The sequence below is a fragment of the Cebus imitator genome, unplaced genomic scaffold (genome assembly GCF_001604975.1).
Source record: "Cebus imitator isolate Cc_AM_T3 unplaced genomic scaffold, Cebus_imitator-1.0 Scaffold228, whole genome shotgun sequence".
Lineage (NCBI taxonomy): Eukaryota > Metazoa > Chordata > Mammalia > Primates > Cebidae > Cebus > Cebus imitator.
In genome coordinates, this window is record NW_016107543.1 from 4024738 (window position 1) to 4046086 (window position 21349).

The window sequence follows — 21349 nt, forward strand, 5'->3', positions numbered from 1 at the left end:
CCAGTTTCCTGTTGTCACTATCTTTTTCTTGTTTTTATTTCTTTAATTGCTAAATAATTATCAGACTACACAATAATATTTGTCCATTTAATGGTTTTAAATCACTGGGAAGAAAATATTCTTGTCCAGATGTAACAAGATCTATACCATCTACTTTTCCTTGATTCTCACCTTGATGGCATATTCTAAACCAAATTATCTTCCTCTTCCTCCGCACAGGTCAAATGATACTTTGCATTTGGAATTACATTTCTTACTCTCTTTTCCTGTACTCCCTGCCAGAATGAGATTTAGTCAGTTACACTACCAATTATGCATTTCTTCCAATGACCAAGGGAGAGGAAAGCCCCTCTGCTCAGTGTGGCAACTGGCCTGGGACAAGAAGAAAAGGTCCTATTTTGTGTGTCATTCTGAGCAATGAGGAAAGAGAGAGCTCTTCCTCTATTTGACCTTGACAGCCTCTACACCGGAAGGGGTTTCCCTGGGTGTTTCAAACTTTGGGTCCTGTCCTATATCCTTAAATCCTGGTAGGCTATTTATCTGGATAGCTGGTGTTACTAAAAGGTCACAGTTTCTTAAGTTCCTACTTGGCGTCTTACAAGTTTCTGTCACGTCTCTCCAGCTGGTCTCTTGGACTCTAGAAGACATAACCTCATTTTTATTCCTCCTTTCATTTTAAATTTTGAATATTCTTCATTACAGCAAAAATATTGAATGATCAGAACTGGCATGGTATCAGAACTGAGTTCCAGTGCTGGGAAATTACAAAACTCATTTTTTTCGATCAATCTGAAATGTTGGAAGACTTGAGCAAATTCCAGCTTACTGAATGAAGATTTTGCCTTATCCTCTAATTAGTAGTGGACAAACTCAGGCATGCCTCAGAGTCACCTGGAGGGCTTGTCAAAACACAGTTTACGAGGCCTACTTGAGGGTTCAGTGACCACACACAGACACCTCCTGCTTTATTCTGTTCATTCAAGATTTACAGAAGCACCTGGCTCCAGGTCCTGCTTTGTTTATAGAAAAGAGATGTTAAATGGATAATCTGAGAGATTCAAGTTGCCAGCCATTGGGATAACAAATTTGATTTCCTTCAGGGGAGTTCATGGTTTACAGGAAGGAACACACACACACACACACACACACACAAACTGTATTATACTGTGGTAAAGTAACATCAAAGGAGCTCATCATAGTTTAATTAAAGACTCAGAGCAAATTATCAAACATGACAATTTTGTGGATTTATTCATAAATATTTTAATTTAGTTTGTATCTATTTTTATTATATTATAAAATTTACATACACTAAAATGAACAAATCCTAAATGTACTATTTGATGAGTTTTATAAATGGATACATCCATGTAACTCCCATAGCTATCAAGATAGAGAATTATATCATTTGGCTGTGTCCCCACCCAAATCTCATCTTGAATTGTAGCTCCCATACTCCCCATGTGTCATGGTGTCGTAGTGTCATGGGAGGGACCTGGCAGGAGGTAATTGAATCATGGGGGCTTGTTTTTCCCATGCTGTTCTCATGATAGTGAGGAGGTCTCATGAGATCTTATGGTTTTATAAAGACCAGTTCCCTTGCACCTGCTCTTTTGCCCTCTGCCATGTAAGAGGTGCCTTTGCTCCTCCTTTACCTTCTGCCATGATTATGAGGCCTCCCCAGCCATGTGGAGCTGTGAGCCTTTTTTAGAGACTTGGTATGAAGTGGTATTTGTAATTAGAGCAATATTTAAAATAATATAAATACCCATATGCCATTCATGAAATATCTCCTTGTTCTAAACTATCTTTAATCACTGCTTCATCTAATCATGACTTTTAAACAGGATAAGTATTTCAGTTCACTTAAATTTTAAAAAATGTTTTAAATGAAAAACACATATATACTAGAAATGAATAAAATACATATATTAATTAATAGTTATTAAGCAAGCATGTATGTACCCAAAGCCTTTATCAAGAAGTAGAATCTTGTCATCAAATAAGATGTGCTCCTGTATGTCTTTTCTTGACTGTATCTCCTTCCCTCCCTCCATTCTAGAGGTAATCACTATTCTGATTATAAATCTTTCTACTGTATTTTTTATAGTTTTTCAACCTAGACATGCATCCCTAAAAATACAGTATATTTTTCCACATTTTAAAATTTAATATAAATGGATTCATACTACGTGTATTTTGTGTTTTGATTATCTTGCTCAATATTGTGCAAGAGCTGGGGCAGCAGCCTCTAAGTTAGCCCCATTATTTCCACATCCTAGTGTTGATGGTCTTATGTAATTTCAACCCTTTGAGTAACTTACTTCTAGCCAACAGCATATGGTACATTGAATGATTAAGTTATTGTACAAAAGATTGTCACTTTCTTCTTGTTGGCCAACTCCGCTTTGCTCTCATGCTGTCTCTCATTGCGTTTGATGAAGCCAGCTGCTATGAGAGACAGAGATCCATGTGGGAACAACTTGAAGACAGCCTCCATCCAACAGCCTACAAGGAACCGAGGCTCCTTCCAATGGTCCTTGGGAGCTGAATCCTGTCAACAACCACATACTTGAGCCTGGATGCAGATCCTTCTTAGTTGAGGCTTTAGATGAGACTCTAGTGACAGCGGACCCCTTGATTACAGCCTTGGAAAACACTATGAGGTAGAAAACATAGGTAAGGCATGCCTGAATTCTTGATCCAAAGAAACTGTGAGATAATGTGTGTTGTTTTAAGCTGCTAAGTTGTGAAGTGATAATATAAGGCAACAGTAGATAACTAGTATAGATTTCTCTGGTAACAGCCCATGGAAGAAGAAGAGATCAAAAGGCACAGAGAAGTGGAAGTACTAAAATAGCTCTGGTCTTAAGGCCAAGCAGCTGACTGTGTTTCCAGGGTGAGCCTTGGAGATACTCTATTTACTAAGGCAGTAAAGAATGAGCAGGTAAGAGAGTCACCAGCATCAATGAGAAATTTAGTAGTGTCTGTTTCATAAAGGCAAAATTTGTGATAGTAAGTTTTGTTACAGAACTAAGCTTTCCAGGAGTAATGGGGATGATAAGATTCCAGAATAATAAAGCCTTGAGGTAGCATTTAACTTTAGGTATTAGTGTAGGTATAATTATATGATCTGCGGCCTCACAAATCTTGATGTGATCTCCAGAGCCCAACAGTGCAATTAACATGACAGGCGATCAATCATTTTATTGATTGAATAAGAAATTTTCATTAGTTAAATACAGTGAGTTATCTTACTTCGAAAAATTAATAGTCTTTTCTATAATACAGGCATTAGATTATATTTACAAAATCAGTTTTCCTTCCTAGCCATAGAAACTGAAACTTGTCTTTGTCTTGAGAGAAATAATGCTGAAAAATAAAATGACAACCAATTCTCAAAAATAATTGAAAAAAGAGAAAATAATTTCTGATATTAAGATAACATTTATTGAAGAACAGTTAACATGTAATTTTGAAGGTCAAAGCAAGTGTAACAGTCAGAGACTCAGAGGTTTAGTCTCACTGCATCATGCATTTGAGGTCTGAATGCTAGAAAGAGACCCACAGGAAAAATGAGTGGTGTTAAATGTAGATAGATGCCCTTTCATCACCTGCTTAGTGGGATAACAAGATAATAAAGATGATCGCCATTTAGCACTCGGACAAGTCAGTATGAATGACACTTTCATATTGATATGATGGTAGCTGGCTTATGGTTGATAGTCCAATATGAGGTTCAACAGGAGGACCCACAGGAGCTGGGGTGGCAGCAAGTTGTACGGCAACAGGTGGTCTGACAGCAGACTGGGCGGCAGCAGCTGGACACACCACAGCTGGGGAGGCAGGTGGTCTGGCAGCAGAGTGGACGGCAGCAGCTGGACACACCACAGCTGGGGCGGCAGGTGGTCTGACAGCAGACTGGACGGCAGCAGCTGGGGCGACAGCAAGTGGTCTGACAGCAGACTGGGCGGCAGCAGCTGGGGCGACAGCAAGTGGTCTGACAGCAGACTGGGCGGCAGCAACTGGACACACCACAGCTGGGGCGACAGCAAGTGGTCTGGCAGCAGGTAGTCTGAGAGCAGGATGGGCGGCAGCAGGTGGTCTGGCAGCAGCTGGGGCAGCAGCAGGTCTCTTGACAGAGGCCTTGATCACAGCCCTGGTCAGAGCAGAAAGAGCCCCAAGAGCTAACCATGGTGTCAGAGGGTGGGGGTTCTGGGTAGGTTTCCAAGATGGTAAGTTTTCCAAATGTGGGAGTCCCCTTATCCCATGTCCGCTTTTATACTCAGTGGAGGGACTGATGTCACAACGTAAAAGCTATTTCCTTGTTATTGTTTATCTTAATAGATATACAATTATCAAGTTAGTTAATTGTGGGGAAAATCTGTAAAAAAGAATGTACTTTAATTGTTTCTCTGTGTTAGGGTTTAGCCAATCCAGTCTTTCCTCCTCCCTCGTCTTCTTATATGTGTTGTCTAATTTCAAAGACTTGTCATCTTACTCATCCAGTCGGTTGTCAGGTGACAGGCTGTCACTTGGAACTCAGCATTCTGCGTGTCATCCTGAAAACTTTGTGTCTCACACCAGTCCTCAAATGATGTTTCTTGTTTCCTAAAGTTTCTTCTGAGAAAAAGAAACTGTGAAACTACTAGAAGAAAACAGTAGAAATTGTCTTAAAATATTAGAAGTGGAGTGGATTTCAATACAGAAAAACTTAATGACAATGAAGAAAAGGATTGAAAAAAATTACAACAGAAAAAAATTTAAATGCCTGATTGAAAAAGAAGGCTAAAAGGCAAATTGGAAACAAATAATAACATCTTAGCCAATCTAAAAATAAATGAGCTAATTTTCTTAATGCACGAATACCTCTTACAACCCAATGAGAAAAAACTAACAACCAAACAGAAAATTGAGTAAAAGATATGAATAATCATTTCACTAAAAAAAGAAATTTAAATGCATTTTGAGCTTTTGAAAGATACTTAGACTCACTCATAATTTAAGCATTTTAATTGAACAATTTATTCATTAATCAAACCATCTACTGAATACCTACAGTGTGCCAGGTTCTACTGTATGCTCTGGGGATATGGCAGTGAATACTTGCATTTGTAATGACAAATGTAAAATATTTAAGTTTAAAAACTTTAATAAATTAGTGAAAGTCTAAGGAAATTGACATTTTAATACACATTTGGCAAGGATCTAAGTTGAGGCAACTTCTTTAGATAGTAATTAACAGAATCTTAAATGTAACAGTATCTTAAATTAATTTACCATATTTTGAAAGGTGCATGTGTTTTGATTGAGCAGTTTCACTTCTTGAAATGTATCCCACAGATGCACCTATACATATGCTCCAAGATATAAGTTCAAGGATATTCTTTGCAAAATTGTTTGCAAGAGTGAAAGCCTGATTTTAAATTCTGTTGCGGTTATGGAGGGGAAAGCCTTTGATGGAGGAAACACACACTAGTGCCTAGAGGCCGTGAAGCATCACTTTCTTTTTATCATAAAGAAAAAACCTCTTTGACCTATTCTTGCAATTTTTCTATAAGTTCAAGCTTATGTTAATTTTTTAAAAAGAAATTTAAAATGTTATTTCTTTAGGCCATACCTATCCCAGGTGGACACCCACTTTCCCTTTAGTCTGAATTATTCAGGAAAGAGGAAAGAGGGAAGAGGGGGTGGAAGGAAGGATACAAGAACATATTTAGAATATTTTTATGGACATATTTTATAACTATTTGGGGGTATATATGAAAATTATGAAAATTAAATTTATTAGGCATAAGATGGCATAAAAATATCCATTGCATCTAGATAATGATTTTACTCAGATTCCCCATATCCTTATTTTTCTTCTTCAAATGACCGTTTTTGAAATAGTGTGTTAAAGTGTCTGCTATGATTGAGGTTCTATCATTTTCTTGTCTATTTATAATAGGTTTTTTGTACTTAGTTTGAATGTGGCCCAACTGCCTATGACAATAAGAATATTAATATTTTTGCGGACATAATTAATGTATCATAAGGAAGTCACTATCAAGGTCAAAGCAAGTACAGGTATCATAGGCTTGGGATTCTGGTCTAATTGAGCCACGGTTCTATGGTCATTTGTTTGTTTAGTTAGCCCTCTCTGTCTGAACGCAGGGAAGACAGCTTAGAGATACCCCTTCTCCTTAAAAGGACTGTGTTTTCAACATGGTGGTTGATTCAGGCTGGTGGTCAGGAATGAAATTCAACACGAGGATCCACAGGAGATTGGTGGTCTGGCTCAGACTGGATGGTAGCAACTGAACCCACAGAACCTGTGGCCACAGCAAGTGGTCCTGCAGCATGGGGTCTGGCAGAAGCTGGAACAGCAGCAGATCTCTTGGCAGAGGTCTTAACCACGCCTCTGGTGGGAGCAGAAGGAGCCACAGCAGGAGCTGACAACAGTGGAGATTCTGGGTGTGGGTTTTCAGTAGCATAATGTACTAGAGTTCATAAGCCTTCTTCCTTCCTAGCTTCCTTCTCTACTCTGCTGAGGACTTGCCATCACCATGCCCTGGGTTATTTTCTTGATATTGTTTATCTTACTTAAAGAGAAATTATCAGATATTCTGACTGAAGCATGACATTGTGACAGTTAGCCTTGGTTTTTAAAGATAATTTTCATTTAATCAGCTAGTTATCCCTAAAGGCACCATTTTTCTTCCTTTTTTGTTTTAGTATCATCTCATCCATTCTCTCGTATTCTTTTCAGAGTGTTATTTGATATTCTGAGCATAGGACAAGTCATTCTTTTGTGTTCCAACCATTTAATTTTCTGTCGGAAATTAATACCAAAAAAATCAGACCCTAGCACACTTGCAAATTATGAAGAAGCTAAAACATATTTAAGGCACATGGCTTCCAATTTAACTTGTTCACAATAGAATTACTCATTCTGTTTCTTTTCCAAACCAATGTCCTAATTCTCCAGTTCTATTACAAATGGTTGTTAGTTCAAATTTTCAAGCTAGGGCTGATGCAGTGGCTCATGCCTGTAATCCCAGCACTTTGGGAGTCTGAGGCAGGTGGTGAATCACCTGAGGTCAGGAGTTTGAGACCAGCCTGGCCAATATGGTGAAAGCCCATCTCTAGTAAAAATACAAAAAATTAGCCTGGAATAGTGGCACATGCTTGCAGTCCCAGCCACTCAGCAGGCTGAGGCAGGGGGATCGCTAGAACCCAGGAGGCAGAGGTTGTAGTGAACCAGGATCACGCCACTGCACTCCAGCCTGAGCAACAGAGTGAGGCAAGTAAGATTCCATCTCAAAAAAAAAAAAAAAAGGCTAGTAAATGTACAGTTCTTCGTTCAATAACCATATTTTTGTTCCTACTACGTGCCAGACCCATTCTCGGGATGGAGACACAAGCAAAAAATACTCTGCACCATCCCTTCCTTCACTATAACTTCATTTTGACTCAATGAACTGCACCAGATCACTTTACAGGATGAACTGGCAATGCCATTACCCATATACTGGACCAGCAAACAGGGGCTGTGTCCACCTTTGCACCTAAGGTCAGGTTGCCTCAGCAGCAGAGATGGCAGAAATTCCTAGCCACAATTTTAGTCAGAACAAATCAAGTTGTATCAAAAGACCATTTTGTTGCCAGTGAAAATAAGAGACTATTTCCAAAGATAAGCCAGATGTGGAAATTGCTAAGCATCCAAAATATTGTGCAACTTTTTCTGTCTTTTCCCCATTAATACACATGATGGAGTCATTCTCGTCCCTTTTGTTCCTGCATTTAAAACACAAAATGGTGTTTGTATTTTTCAACTGCAGATTCAAAGCAAAATATTTTAGTTGTCAGACTAACTGTTTTTAAACTTTTCTTTTCACCTCTAAATGTAAACATGATGTACCCAGGTATGTTTGTACTCAGGGCCATCAACAGATGTGGAGCTCAGCATGGAAAAGATTATGTCAATTACAATTGAGCCCAGTCCCTCGTTGCAGGGAATGGGACACCCAAGTGGAGTTGCTGTTACTATTAGAATTACCATCACTGAATCTGTGTTTGTGTGACACAGATGAAAAATTTCATAAAATATAAATTGTAACTCAAAATATTTTAAAATATGGTTTACATTTGTCACCTTGACTTAATCAACATGTTCTAGTGCTGGACAGAAAAAGTAGGTGGTGACAATAGTTCTGGCCTCTTCAGGTTAGTGTCAGTTGTCAGGGATCAGTCAATGTACACTGTCTTAAAGAATGACAGTTCAGGGGAGGCACAGTGGCTCATTCCTGTAATCTCATCACTCTGGGAAGCTGAGGTGGGAGAATCGCTTGAGTCCAGGAGTTCAAGGCCACGATGAGCTATGATCACACCACTGCACAGCAGCCTGAGTGACAGAGCAAAACCTTGTTTCTAAAATAACAATAAAATAATAATAAATAAAAATATATACTTTATAATTAAATGATGCTATTGATGTTGATCACCTCTCTCCCATCTGGAAATAAGTTCTTATGGGTTTTCTATTGTTAAGTAGAACAATAATTTATTTTCAGAAGACTCATAACACTTAAAAAACACTTCCTCCCGGGGCAATTCCCTATAGGTCATGAAAAATAATGTCATAAATAATAACCAGGAAAATTCTGCTCATTGGTCCCAAATTTGGGAACCAGTGTATAAAAGATCCAGATTAGAGGAGGTCATCAGATCCTGGGAAACTCACCTCTGAACAGGAGCCCGCCCTCCACCCCTGACACCATGACCCACTGCTGCTCCCCTTGCTGCCAGCCTATGTGCTGCAGGACCACCTGCTGCAGGACCACCTGCTGGAAGCCCACCTGTGTGACCAGCTGCAGCAGCACACCCTGCTGCCAGCCCTCCTGCTGTGTGTCCAGCTGCTGCCAGCCTTGCTGCCGCCCAACTTGCTGTCAAAACACCTGCTGCAGGACCACCTGCTGGAAGCCCACCTGTGTGACCAGCTGCTGCCAGCCCACCTGTGTGACCAGCTGTTGCCAGCCTTCCTGCTGCAGCACACCCTGCTGCCAGCCCACCTGCTGCGGGTCCAGCTGCTGTGGCCAAACCAGCTGTGGCCAGACCAGCTCCTGTGCACCTGTGTACTGCACGAGAACCTGCTACCACCCCACGTGTGTCTGCCTGCCTGGTTGCCTAAACCAGAGCTGTGGATCCAGCTGCTGCCAGCCCTGCTGCCGCCCAGCCTGCTGTGAGACCACCTGCTGGAAGCCCACCTGTGTGACCAGCTGCAGCAGCACACCCTGCTGCCAGCCCTCCTGCTGTGTGTCCAGCTGTTGCCAGCCTTGCTGCCGCCCAACTTGCTGTCAAAACACCTGCTGCAGGACCACCTGCTGCCAGCCCACCTGTGTGACCACCTGCTGCCAGCCCACCTGTGTGACCAGCTGCTGCTAGCCTTCCTGCTGCAGCACATCCTGCTGCCAGCCCACCTGCTGTGGGTCCAGGTGCTACCAGCCCACCTGTGGGTCCAACTACTGCCAGTCTTGCTGCCACCCAACATGCTGTCAAACCACTTGTAGAACCACCTGCTGCCAGCCCACCTGCTGCCAACCATCCTGTGTGACCAGCTGCTGCAGCACACCCTGTTGCCAGCCAACCTGCAGTGGGTCCAGCTGCTGTAGCCAAATCTGCAATGAGTCCAGCTAAGCTTTTCTGAGAAACAACATTCTGACACAGAACTTTGTGACCATCTTCTTTCTACCATGCTTGGGATTCTACTGAAGGTATACAGTCTACTTTTCTTTAATTTTATTCTTCTTTATTTCCTCTGGATTAATGTACCAGATGGTGGTCAGTCAGCTCCACCTAATTGATATGGATACATGGTCTCAGCCTCAGGAAGTGATCATCAGCTTTTGCCCCTGTGGAACTTAAAAAAAAATTCTTATGACTGTATATAAAACTCTCTATAATGATCATCCTTTTAGATATATGCATTTTATTTAGTAACTTCTGCCAGATTACTAAACTCTTTTGTGATCGCTTTTAATTGTCTCCCTACCTAGTCTTTCCTAATAAAATTTATATTACCCTGCATTCTATGGTATGATTTTGTTTCATTTGTTTGTTTGCAGCAGTTCCTTTATGAAGCCTTCCTTTTGAGTTCTGCTTTATATTGATTATCTCGTTCAAGTCTCACAATGACCTACAACTTAGACAGAGCAAACATTTTAGTGCTGAGAAAATGACTTACCATACAACTACCAATTAACAGAAGGTCCAATGACCAGGTCCTTTGATCTTTTGCTTTTTAAAACATTTTTCTACAGATGTATGCAACAGTGATGATTGAGTGCAGGAAAGACATTCTAAGTCACTTCTCAAGCAAACACTTTTCTATCTATGAAGCAGATACTCTCCCCCTCTACTACCATTAGAGACACCTTTAAGAACTCTAGGAATGCTTTTACACTGTTGGTCGGAGTGTAAGTTAGTTTAACCACTGTGGAAGATAGTATGGCTGTTCCTCAAAGATCTAGAACTAGAAATACCATTTGATCCAGCAATCCCATTACTGGGTGTATACTGGAAGGATTATAAACCATTCTACTATAAAGACACCTCCACATGTATGCTTGTTGCAGCACAATTTACAATAGCAAAGACTTAGAACGAACCCAAATGTCCATCAGTGATAGACTGGACAGGGAAAATGTGGCACATACACAGGAATACTGTAATTTCTGTAAATGTGGCACATATGCATGGAATACTATGCAGCCATAAAAAAGAATGAGATCATGTTCTTTGCAGGAACATGGATGAAGCTGGAAGTCATCATTCTCAGTAAACTAACATAGGAGCAGAAAACCAAACATGGCATGTTCTCACTCATAAGTGGGAGTTGAACAGTGAGAACACATGGACACAGTAAGGGGAACATCACACACCAGGGCCTGTCAAGGGTTGGGGACAAGGAGAGGTAGAACATTAGGACAAACGCATAATGCATGTGAGGCATAAAACCTAGACGACGGGTTGATAGGTGCAGCAAACCACCATGGCACATGTATACCTATGTAACAAACCTGCATATTCTGCACATGTATCCCAGAACTTCAAGTAAAATAAAAAATAAAAATAAACAAAATTTTTAAAAAGAGTTCTAGTCCATGGAAAGAGGTTTGCATCTCTGGATTATGACCCACCACTGAAGAATCTGTCACCAACAACTAGTGTGAGCACAACGGGTGTTCCTGGCCCTACCCTCACCAAGAGGAACCTCCTCTTTGCTGTCATGGTTGAGCATCTGGGTATCATTTCATTCATCTTAACAGAAATTAGGATTAAGAATTACCTTTGCAAAGCACACAAGATTGCACCGTGCTTCCTGGGTTCCCAAACTTTGGGGCAATTTTGTTTCCTAACATGAACTTTGTTAAGGGAAGATAAATTTGTACAGAGTCCTAAGAATTAAGGTTACCATGCAATGGACTTATGTCCTTTGATCTAATCATAATCTCTGGACCATAAAAGGAAACAAAATAACTTCCTTTGTTCTGTGAAATAAAGAAGACAAAAAAGACAATTGTGCTAAAGGAAGTCAAAATCAGAGTTTTCAGAAAAAAAGGGAGAAATTGTAGAAAGAAGAAAATGAGAGGAAATTATGTACTATTTAAAGTCAAGAGGGGCATTAGGCTGGTTCCCAAATGGAGGAACCTGATGAGAAACTGAGTAAAGAAGAGAATAACCAAGGGACACAGCAGTATAAGGTCTAATTCAGCTTTGGGATGACACTTAAAGGTTTTGACTGTGGCCACCTTCTTTAGAGGACATAAAGGTGCTTTCGGTGAGTTAACCACTAGATGTGACAGATGTATGATCTTCCTAGAGGATGTATCTGGAATTCTCTGCCAGGTTATTAAACTTTCCAACAGGGGGAATGAATGGGTGAGTTACTGACATTTACTGAGACCCTGCTATACACTAAGTATTGAGGTAGTTGTTTCATCCACACTCTCTCTCATTCCCATACAATCCCAAAAGGTATGTATTAGTGGCTCCACATTCAAGCTGAGGAAATCAGTGTTGAGGAAGTTAAAGCAACGTGCATGTGTTGCACAAATAATACAACATTTTTCTGCTTTCCAAAACAAAGCTGTTTGGGGGAAGTCCTGGTAAAATGAGAGATACAGATCAATGGAGAAAATTGGGAGGCAAGAGATACACACATATATTATCACATACTTTTCTTTCCTTTTTAAAACACATACTGAAGTAAAGTCATGCCAACATCTGAAGTCCCCTCAGAATGGAGTACAGATACTATGAAACCAGATTCATCAGGAAGTTAGGATTTTTTTTTTTTAATTTAAGAAGCTTCTTATGGTGGGAATCTAAACTAATACAAGCACTGTGGAAAACAGTGTGGAGATTCCTTAAAGAACAAAAAGTAGAACTACAACTTGATCTAGCAATCCTAATACTGGTTATCTACCTAGAGGAAAAGAACTCATTATACGAAGAAGATACTTGCACATGCATGTTTATAGCAGCACAATTCACAACTGCAAAAATATGGAACCAGCCCAGATAGCCATCTGTCAAAGAGTGGATAAAGAAACGGTTGTATATATGATGGAATATTACTCAGCCATTAAAATGAATGAATTAATGGCACTCACAGCAATCTGGATGAAATTGGAGACTATTATTTTAAGTGAAGGAACTCAGGAATGGAAAAACAAACCTAAAATCTTGTAAGTGGGAACTAAGCTATGAGAATGCAAAGGTGTAAGAATGATACAATGGTCTTTGGGGACTCGGGAAAAGATGGGAGGGGGTGAGGGATAAAAGACTACAAATTGGGTTCAGTATATACTACTTGGGTGATGGGTGCACCAAAATCTCACAAATCACCACTAAACAACATACTCACGCAACCAAATACCACCTGTTCCCCAAAAACTTATGGAAATACAATTTAAAAAAAAAGAAAAGAAGAAACTGCTCAGCTCTATCTGATGCATGATCTCATGGTAACAGTGGAAGTGGTCAGATGTTTGACCAACCTCCAAAACCCATGTTCTTCTGCCTTTTAAAGATAAAATGCTTCTTAAAACTCTTTCAGCTGGGTGCGGTGGCTCATGCCTATAATCCCAGCACTTTGGGAGGCCAAGGCAGGTGGATTACCTGAGATCAGGAATTCAAGACCAGTTTGGCCAACATGGTGAACATCCCCACCCCATCTCTACTAAAAACACAAAAAAATTAGCCAGCCGTGGTGGCATGCACCTTCAATCCCAGCTACTCGGGAGGGTGAGGTAGGGGAATTGCTTGAACCAGGGGGGTGGAGGTTGCAGTGAGCTGAGATTGTGCCACTGCACTCCAGTCTGGGCGACAGAGCAAGATTCAGCCTCAAAAAAAAAAAAAAAAAACCAAACAAACAAACAAAAACATTTCTTCTTGTCTTAAATTGAATTTATAATTAAAGCTTTTATTTTAAAAGAACAGAGATTTGCATGCAGTTGTAAGATGTGATACAAGAAATCCATATACTCTTTGCCCAGTTTTCCCCAATAGTAACATCTCCCAAAACTGCCGAAAAACATCATCACCAGCATATCATGCTGATATTGACATAGCCAATGTACAACACATTTCTGTCACCACAACGATCTTTCCATTGTTCTTTTATAGCCACACTCACCTCCCTCCCACACCCGCTCCTTTCTTAACACCTGGCAACCAAGGATTGTAAAAGGCATCATACAGTACTTAACATTCTGAGATGGGTTTTATCAACACAGTATAATTCCCTGAAAATTGAAACAGATTTTTGAACAGTTTTTCCTTTTTGTTGCTGAGAAGTATTCTCTGGTATGTATCTACCAGAGTTTGACCACATGTTGAAGGATTTCTGGGTTGCTTCCTGTTTCAAACCATTACAAAACAGCCATAAACATTCATGTACAAAGTTTTGTGTGAGCAAGTACAATTACTGAGTTGTATGGTAATTGCATGTTTAATTATTTTTTTTAAGAGTCTCACTCTGTCACCCAGGCTGGAGTGCAGTGGCATGATTTGGGCTCACTGCAACCTCCACCTCCCAGGTTCCGAAGATTCTCCCACCTCAGCCTCCCAAATAGCTGGGATTGCAGGCATGCACCACCATGCCCAGCTAATTTTTTGTGTTTTTAGTAGAGACGGGGTTTTACCCTGTTGGCCAGGCTGGTCTTGAATCCCTGATCTCAAGTGATCTGTCTGCCTCAGATTCCAAAGTGCTGGGATTACAGGCATGAGCCACCTTGCCTGGCCAGCATGTTGAATTTTTAAATAACAGCGTCAACTGTTTTCCAGAGTGTCTGCACCATTTTATATGTATAAGTGTTTTTGTTTCTTTGCACACTCACCAGCATTTATTTCAGCCGTTCTGATAGGTGTGCTAGCTCAGCGTGGTTTTAGTTTGCATTTCCCTAAGGGCTAATGACGTTGAACATCTTTTCACATGCTTATTCGTCATCGGTATATCTTCTTCCATGAAATATTTCTTCATGTCTTTTGCTCATGCTGTACTTTTACTGTTTGTTTTCTAACTGTTCAGTTTTTAAAGTTATATATTCTAGATTCTAGTTCTTTGTCAAACATGTGATTTGCAAATATGTATCATGTATAGTTTGCAGCTTGTCTTTTCATTCTTTTACAGAACATAATTTTTTTCTTTTTAGACGGAGTTTTGTTCTTTCACCCAGACTGGAGTGCAGTGGTATCATCTCTGCTCACTGCAACGTCCGCCTTCTGGTTTCAAGTGATTCTCCTGCCTCAGCCTCGCTAGTAGCTGGGATTACAGGAGCCACCCTCCTTCCCCCCGCCACCATGCCTGGCTAATTTTTTTTTTATTTTACTTTTAGTAGAGACAGGGTTTCACCATGTTAGTCTCACACTCCTGATCTCATGATCTGCCTGCCCTGGCTTCCCAAAGTGCTAGGATTACAGGCATGAGCCACCACATCTAGCCAGAACATAATTTTTAGAAATCAATTTATTAATTTTTCTTTAATGGATCATGTTTTCAGTGCTACCTAAGAACTTTTGGATATTACGTGCTAAAGATTTTCTCCTATTTTTTTCTAAAAGTTTTATAATTTTACATTTTATATTTAAGTTTGTAATTCATTTTGAGTTAATTTTCAGGGTTTTTTCCCCTCTGGATGTCTAATTGCTCTAGAAAAATTTGTTTAAAGAGATAGCTTTCCTCCATTGATTGTTGGTTTACATTTATCAAAAATTGGTTAGGGATACAGTCAACCCTTAAACAATGCAAGGGTTAGGAGCAGCAAACCTCCACAGAGCTAGAAATCTGCATGTAACTTTTGACTCCCCCAAAACTTAACTACTTACACCCTACTGTTGATTGGAAGATTTACCAATAAAATGAACAGTCAATTAACACATATTTTGTATGTTATATGTATTATATATTGTATTTTTATAATAAAGTAAGTTGAAGAAAAGAAAATGCTATTAAAAAAATTAAGAAAGAGAAAATGTATTTACTCTTAATTAAGTGGAAGTGGATCACCATAAAAGTGTTCATCCTGGTTGTCTTCATGTCAAGTAGGCTGCGGAGGAGGAGGAACAGGAGGGGTTGGTCTTGCTGTCTCATTAGTGGCAGAAGCAGAAAATCCACATATAGGTGGAACTGTGCAGTTCAAACCCATCAACTGTATTTGTTTAGGTCTATTTCTAGGTTCTTTTTTTCAATCCATTCATTTAGCTGTCCATTCCTCCCCCAGTATCACACAGCCTTGATTACTGTAGCTACATCATAAATCTTGAAATTAAATAGATTGATTCCTTTCACATTATTCTTTGAAATTGTTTTAGCTATTCTAGTTCTTTTGTCTTTCTATACACATTTTGGAAAAATCTTATTGATATCTATTTTTTAAATTTTGCTGTGATAAGTCCTGTACATGTTTTTTAAATTTATGCCTAAGTATGTTTTACAGAGATTGTAAATGACATTTTATTTTAATTTCCATCTTTTTAATTTCAACCTGCCTATATCATTATGTTTAAAATGAGTTTCTTTTAGATTGCATATGGTTGGGACATATTTTTTGACACAGTCTGCCAATCTGTCTTTAAATTGGTTTATTTAAACCATTGACATTTAATGTAATTATTCATATTAGAGCACAAGTCTGCCATTTTGTATTTTTGTTTTATGTTTGCTCTGTTTTTTTTTTCTTTTGGTACTCTATTTTTTTGACTTCTGTGTGCTTACTGAACATTTTTAGAACTCTATTTTGATTTATCTATAGTGTTTTTTAGGGTACCTCTTTGCTTAGCTTTTTAAATTTGTTTCTGTAGATGTTATTTTATATGTATATACAACTTATCACCATTTACTAGTGTTGTTTTTTTTTTTTTACCAGTTCTACTGAGGTATAGAAACCTTAACTTCATTTATGTCCCTTTACTTTACTCTGTTTCTCTCTTAAATATTTGCACTACATTTATTTAGAACCACTCAGTGTTATAATTTTCACTTTAGCTGTCAAAGTGAAAATGATTTAGAAAACACAAGAGGAGAAGGAAAGTTTACTATACTTACCCATATTTTTACTTACTGTGATTTTTCTTCCTTTCTGATGTTCCAAGGTCCTTATTTTATCATTTCCTTTCTGTTTATAGAATTTCCTTTAGCTATATTTTGGAATAAGCCTGCTAGCAACAAATTATCTTTGTTTTCTTTCTCCTGAGAATGTTTCATTCCTGACGTATATTTTCACCAGGTAAAAGATTCTGTGCTTATAGTTCTTTTATTTCAACACTTAAAAAAATAATGAAAAATCCACTGCAATTTTAATTGTTTTCCTCTAAAGGTAAGGTGTTTCTTTCTCTGATTGCATTTACAACTTTATCTTTACTTTTCATAAGTTAACTACTATGTGTGTTTGCACAAATTTCTTTGAGCTTATCCTATTTGGGATTTTCTTACCTTGTTGAATTTGTAGGTTTATGTCTCTTGCTAAATTGGGGAGATTTTCAACTATGTTGCTTTTGAACACTTTTTCAGCCCTGCCCTTTTTCAGCTTTCCTTCTGGGACTCTGGGGAGATGAATATTACATCTTTTATTTTAGTCCCACAGGTCCCTTAAGCTCTGTTAAATTTTTAATTTTTCTTCAGTATATTTTCTCTGTTGTTTGGGTTGGACATTTTCTAATGTTTTATTTTCTAGTTCACTGATACTTTTCTTTTATCTCCATTCTGCTATTGAGCCATCAACTGAGGTTTTTATTTTGGTTATCGCATTTTTTAGTTCCAAAATTTACATATAGATATTCAATATAGTTATTTATTATATCTTTTATTTCTTTTTGATACTTTCTACTCTTTCATTTTTTAAAGTATATTTTAAACATACACTCTATGTTTTGTTCATTGACTTTTTTTTAGACGAAGTCTTGCTCTGTCGCCAGCCTGGAGTGCAGTGGCGTGATCTCGGCTCACTGCAACCTCCACCTCCTGGGTTGAAGCGATTCTCCTGCCTCAGCCTCCAGAGTAGCTGGGATTACAGGCGTGTGCCACCACACTGGCTAATTTTTGTATTTTTAGTAGAGACAGGGTTTCACCATGTTGGCCAGGATAGTCTTTATCTCTTGACCTCATGATCCACCCGCCTCAGCCTCCCAAAGTGCTGGGATTACAGGTGTGAGCCACCATGCCTGGCCTTATTGATTTATTTTTATCATGATTGCTTTAAAATATTTGTCAGATAATTGTAACATATCTGGCATCTCAACATTGGCATTTATGATTGTCTTTTTCATCCAGTTACATATCTCCTGGTTTTTATGTGTTAAGTGATTTTTTATTAGTACCTGTCCCTATTTGTATTATGTTATGAAACTCTTTTTTATGTAATCTTTTGTTTTGGCTGGATTTTATGTAATCTTTTGTTTTGGCTGGCTACATTGTTCTAGCGAGAGAATGGGGAATAGAGGCTGCCTCATTACTGTCACATGAAAGTAGATCAGTTCCCCGATTCCCCCTGTTCTGGCAAGCAAGGTGGGGAAGCACCTCATTACTGCTGAGCAGAGATGAGAGCTCTGGCCCTCCACATGGTCTCCACTGACACTCTGCGTCTATGTGTTTTGGGGATGGGGGTCATTACTGACTGGCAGAGATTAAAGTTTCACAGCCCTACTTGGCCTTCTCTTTCACTATCCCAGTGGGAGTGTTGGGGAAACTCATTACAGCTTCTCAGGGAAGGAAGTCTAGTCCCCACCCGGCTTTTACTGGGATGATTGGCAGTGAAGCCATAGTTGCTTCCGGAGCAGAGCAGTTAGCGTCTAAATTTTTTCTTCTTGCCAAGCTACCTCTTTTCTGACCCTTTAGGTAGAGATAGGTGTTTATTGGAACTGTGTGTGTGTGTGTGTGTGTGTGTGTGTGTGTGTGTGCGCGCGCGCGTCCATTAGAGTTTCAGAGTTGCAGGCTTCTCAGGCTCCATGTCTAGAGTACTTGCAGCAAAAAGAAAACCCAGACTTCTTGTTCCTTAAGCCCTGAGCTTTCTAGCCTGGCTTCTTTCTTCACTCCACCTTTCAGAGTCCTCTTGTGTTTGCTTTATGTATAATATCCAGAATTTGTAGTTGTACTTAGGAGGAAGAATGTGGAAAAGTATACCCACTCCATCTTCCCGGTCTGCAAATCTTCAACTGGGTTTTAACTAAACATAATAAATACATTTTGACATAAGGGAAGCTATTATCAATATAGACAAATACAGAGAAAAAAAAAACACAACCTGAGTAAGAACCAACCAGAGACAATATCCTGCATGAGTGTTAAGATTTTGGTTTTAATCATTGGGCTGTGACCAAAGAAACACACACTGAAGTACGTAGGGATAAAGCGGAATTTAGTGATAAAAGGAAATTCTAACTGCAACTTACTCTTAAAAACCAACAGTAGTAACGCTTATATGTATAGAAATAATGTTAAAGAGGCATGGTAAAATGTTAACATTTGAGGAATCTAGTGAAGGCATATGGGAATCCTTTGTACTATGTTTACAACTTTCTAAGAGTATGAAATTATTTCAAAAATGAAAAATTAATAAAAATAAACATGTATGATGGGGAGGAGACACAACCAAGCATAATATTAGATACAAAAGTAATAACAGAGCATATAGTCATTAAAGTACACAATAAGTGAGATAAATTACAGAGGATATACTGACTTGGAAGACCAAAACGGAAGAATCTACAATGTAAAGGAAAAAAAGTGTCACTGGATTATAATGAAAATATTACATATCAAGACTTGTGGGGTGCTATGAAAATGGTCTGTGATAAAATGTATACACTTTAAGTAGCCTTTAATATTTAAATATTAAACAAGAATAAAACCTAACAATAAATGAACTAAGTGTACATCTTAGTGAATAAGAAAAAGAAAAACAGCCAAAAAACATAAGATGTAAATTGATGAACTAGTTAACAAAGATATCACAGAGAATATGAACAAAGCCAAAATTTGTTTCTTTTTCTAAAAAAAAAAAATACTAATAAATGATAAACCACTGACAAGATTGATCAAGATATATAAAGAAGACACAAATAAATAATACCCTGGATGAAAATGAGAACATATCCATCAATAAAGCTGAGAATGTTCCATGGAAAAGATGAACTTGGATTCCGATCACTTATCATGTACGAAAAAAAAATCAATTCCAGGTGTATTAATAGCTTGAAGGCCAAAAAAAAATCTTAAAACCCTAACTAGATAATGTATGTGAAAATTTTTTATTTTTAGGTAGATAAATACCTCCTGACCAAGACAAAAATAGTATTATTTTAAAAGAAATAATTGATAATTTTACCTGGGTCAAGCTTTAGAAAATTTAACTATCCAAAATCACATTTCAGACTGAGAGAAGCAATTATGATAAACTCCTTCAATGCTTGTCTCTCTCTTCTTGCTCCCTATACGGACTCTATTTCTTCTGGCATTGCAATTTTGAAAATATACAAACCCATCTGTTTCTTCCCCCCCCCCACCATGTATCTTCCTTCAAGAACCATAACACAAAGCTCACTGTCATCTAATATCTGCAAACAGTTGTTTCATATATTTACAAAGCTTTTATTATTGTTTATAGCAGGAAGATAAGTCTTATGCTAGCTTCTACATTGCAGGTGGCATCAGAAGCCTCCCTAAACTTGATTTTTAAGTCATCACCATGATTCAACATCATTTCTATTTCAAAGGTGCTTCCCAAAGTAAACAGCAATAAGGAAAAATAGATGGTGACTAACAATGGTCCTGACATCTCACCAAGCTACATAGAATCTGTTAGATGACCAAATACTGTACTTAGCTTTTAAAATGAGGATCAGTGCTTAATTGATAGGGAGAATGATTCATTTCTCAGTTCAGGAAAATAGTTCTGATGGTTATTTGTCAATTAAAAAAGCAAACAAATCAATTATTCAAAGAAAATTCACAGCACTGAAGAGACAACTTCCTCTCTGGAACATTTCCCAATGGACTAGAGAAATTCACATAAACAATATCAAAGACAAGTTCTGCTCATTGGTCCAAACTTTGGGGTACCATGTCTAAAACGTTCAGATTGAATAGAGTTATCAAGCTCTAGAAAACTCACCTCTGAACAGGAACCCACTCTCCACCCCTGACACCATTACCCACTGCTGCTCCCCTTGCTGCCAGCCTATGACTTGCTTCAGGGCCACCTGCTGCCAACCCATCTGCTGCATGTCCAGCTGCTGCCAGTCTTGCTGCTGCCCCAGTTGCTGCAATACATCCTGCTGTCGACCTAGCTGCTGTACACCTGTCTACTGCTGGATAACCTGCTACCACCCCACGTGTGTCTGCCTGCCTGATTGCCTAAACGAGTGCTGTGGATCCAGATGCTGCCAGCCCTCCTGCTGCCCAGCCTGCTGTGTGACCACCTGCTGCAGGACCACCTGCTGCCAACCAGCCTGTGTGACCAGCTGCTGTAGCACACCCTGCTGCCAGCTCACCTACTGCAGCTCCAGCTGTTATGGCCAAACTGGCAGTGGGTCCAGCTGCTACCAACCCAGCTCCTGTGCACCCATGTACTGCAGGAGAACCTGCTACCAGCCCATGTGTGCCTTCCTGCCTGGTTGCCTAGACCAGACCTGTGGATCCAGCTGCTGCCAGCCCAGCTGCCGCCCAGCCTGCTGTGTGTCTAGGGACTGCCAGCCCTATAGTTATTGATCAACTTACCACAGATCACTACCCGCATAATACAAACTTCCATCATCAGAATAGCCAGATATCCATTTATTTCTTTCTATTTTTTTTTTTTTTTTTTTT

General features: G+C 39.1%; 3 protein-coding genes across 3 annotated transcripts in view; 2 read left to right on the forward strand and 1 right to left on the reverse strand.

Annotated features, from left to right (window-relative positions):
• Positions 1 to 3427: 3427 nt before the first annotated feature.
• Positions 3428 to 4237, reverse strand: LOC108281582 (keratin-associated protein 4-1). Its single transcript, XM_017497223.2, has one exon. It carries the CDS (start codon positions 4193 to 4195, stop codon positions 3740 to 3742), a length of 456 nt encoding a protein of 151 aa, XP_017352712.1. The 5' UTR covers positions 4196 to 4237; the 3' UTR covers positions 3428 to 3739.
• A 4489-nt stretch (positions 4238 to 8726) lies between these two features.
• Positions 8727 to 10038, forward strand: LOC108281562 (keratin-associated protein 9-3). Its single transcript, XM_037727333.1, is given in 1 exon segment — positions 8727 to 10038. A coding segment is annotated over 1 exon segment (918 nt). The 5' UTR covers positions 8727 to 8760; the 3' UTR covers positions 9679 to 10038.
• A 1643-nt stretch (positions 10039 to 11681) lies between these two features.
• LOC108281563 (keratin-associated protein 9-7-like) overlaps positions 11682 to 21349 on the forward strand; it is an 18481-nt gene continuing 8813 nt past the window's right edge. The window contains exons 1-3 of the mRNA XM_017497190.2: positions 11682 to 11737; positions 20665 to 20834; positions 20946 to 21162. Coding sequence (XP_017352679.1) covers positions 11682 to 11737; positions 20665 to 20834; positions 20946 to 21162 — 443 coding nt within the window. The remainder of the gene's footprint in view (positions 11738 to 20664; positions 20835 to 20945; positions 21163 to 21349) is intronic.